The sequence below is a fragment of the Otolemur garnettii genome, unplaced genomic scaffold (genome assembly GCF_000181295.1).
Source record: "Otolemur garnettii isolate 467f Iridium unplaced genomic scaffold, OtoGar3 scaffold00029, whole genome shotgun sequence".
In the NCBI taxonomy this organism is placed as follows: domain Eukaryota; kingdom Metazoa; phylum Chordata; class Mammalia; order Primates; family Galagidae; genus Otolemur; species Otolemur garnettii.
The window spans coordinates 15,527,977-15,529,501 of record NW_003852424.1 but is presented as its reverse complement, the minus strand read 5'-3'; the positions used below and the strand labels follow the sequence as shown (position 1 = coordinate 15,529,501).

Genomic DNA, 1,525 nt, shown 5'->3' with positions numbered 1-1,525 from the left:
TGACACCGGTTCACTCACCAAACCAAGGCTCAGGGTGGCAAGATGGCTTGCCAGGGTCCTAGAGGCAAGCAGATGTGTGGCTGAGAAGAGAGAAGGGAGCCTAGAGCAGCCTAGAAAGGAGCACACGCACCTAGGGTAGGAGTCAGGGAGTCAGGTACACATGTCAGCATCTCCCATACCTCTTCTAGCTCAAAGTCCCCTAGGCAAGTCAGGCCCTAGATTTTGTTAGGGGGAAGCAGAAGGGGCTGGCCACGAGCCCAAACAGGGTAGCACTGCAAAGTCAGCCTTCCCAGAACTTAGGAGAAGCACCACCTCCTCCTGAAAAGGCGCCCCTCCCACTCTATCTCATGAGGTCCCTGAGTTGTCCCCTTCCCTGTGCTGGGTGACCTTTTGTGTCTGACACTCCTCTCTGCACAGGGTCGGTCTGGGGTTCTAGCAACTGGCACCAGCCCTCCCGGCCCATCCCCCACCTGCCCCGGGGAAGATGCCCGAGCAAAGCAATGACTACCGCGTGGTGGTGTTCGGGGCGGGCGGCGTGGGCAAGAGCTCGTTGGTGCTGCGCTTCGTGAAGGGCACGTTCCGTGACACCTACATCCCCACCATCGAGGACACCTACCGGCAAGTGATCAGCTGCGACAAGAGTGTGTGCACACTGCAGATCACAGACACGACAGGCAGCCACCAGTTCCCAGCCATGCAGCGGCTATCCATTTCTAAGGGCCATGCCTTCATCCTGGTGTTCTCTGTCACCAGCAAGCAGTCACTTGAGGAACTGGGGCCCATATATCAGCTCATTCTGCAGATCAAGGGCAGCGTGGAGGACATCCCCGTGATGCTGGTGGGCAACAAGTGTGACGAGACACAGCGGGAGGTGGACACACGTGAGGCCCAGGCCGTGGCCCAGCAGTGGAAGTGCGCCTTCATGGAGACCTCAGCCAAGATGAACTACAACGTCAAGGAGCTCTTCCAGGAGCTGCTCACACTGGAGACGCGCCGCAACATGAGCCTCAACATCGATGGCAAACGCTCCAGCAAGCAGAAGAGGACAGACCGCATCAAGGGCAAATGCACCCTCATGTGAGACCAGAATGCCACCTGCCATCCCCAGTCCCTGATGCCTCCCCACACCCTTCTCCATCTCATCATCCTCTTCCTCCCTCCTCCAGCATCCTGGCTGGCCAGCCTGCGGCAGAGCTAGGACTCTTTCCCCCTACTCCCTGCCCTCCCATTCCATCTATACCCTAAAACCAAGAGCTGGAGACAGCTACCCGCCCCCCTTTGTGTGCATGGGAAAACGGGGAGCCAGCAAGAGGGGCTGCTTGTCCCCACCAGGTCAGGAGGAGGCGGCGTTTCTTCCATCTCTGCCCGAGGACCCCATCTCCTCTTTCCCTTGGGTGTCCCCAGCCAGACCTGTACCCCATCTTCCATATTTGATCACTGTGACCTTCTGGGGGAGGGGGGAGTTGAGATACACATTGACCTCAGATTTTCTTTTCTTTCTTCCCATTTGGTGTTTAACATACAC

At 57.8% G+C, this 1,525-nt stretch overlaps 1 protein-coding gene across 1 annotated transcript; it reads left to right on the top strand.

The window, feature by feature from the left end:
* The first annotated feature begins 393 nt into the window (after window positions 1-393).
* DIRAS1 (DIRAS family GTPase 1) lies at window positions 394-1,129 on the top strand. Its single transcript, XM_003788723.2, has one exon. The coding sequence runs from the start codon at window positions 485-487 to the stop codon at window positions 1,079-1,081; it is 597 nt and encodes a 198-aa protein (XP_003788771.1). The 5' UTR covers window positions 394-484; the 3' UTR covers window positions 1,082-1,129.
* Window positions 1,130-1,525: the final 396 nt, after the last annotated feature.

What these genes read in the sequence shown, in the direction of transcription:
- DIRAS1 (XM_003788723.2), top strand. Translation starts at nt 485, where the DNA reads ATGCCCGAGCAAAGCAATGACTACCGCGTGGTGGTGTTCGGGGCGGGC.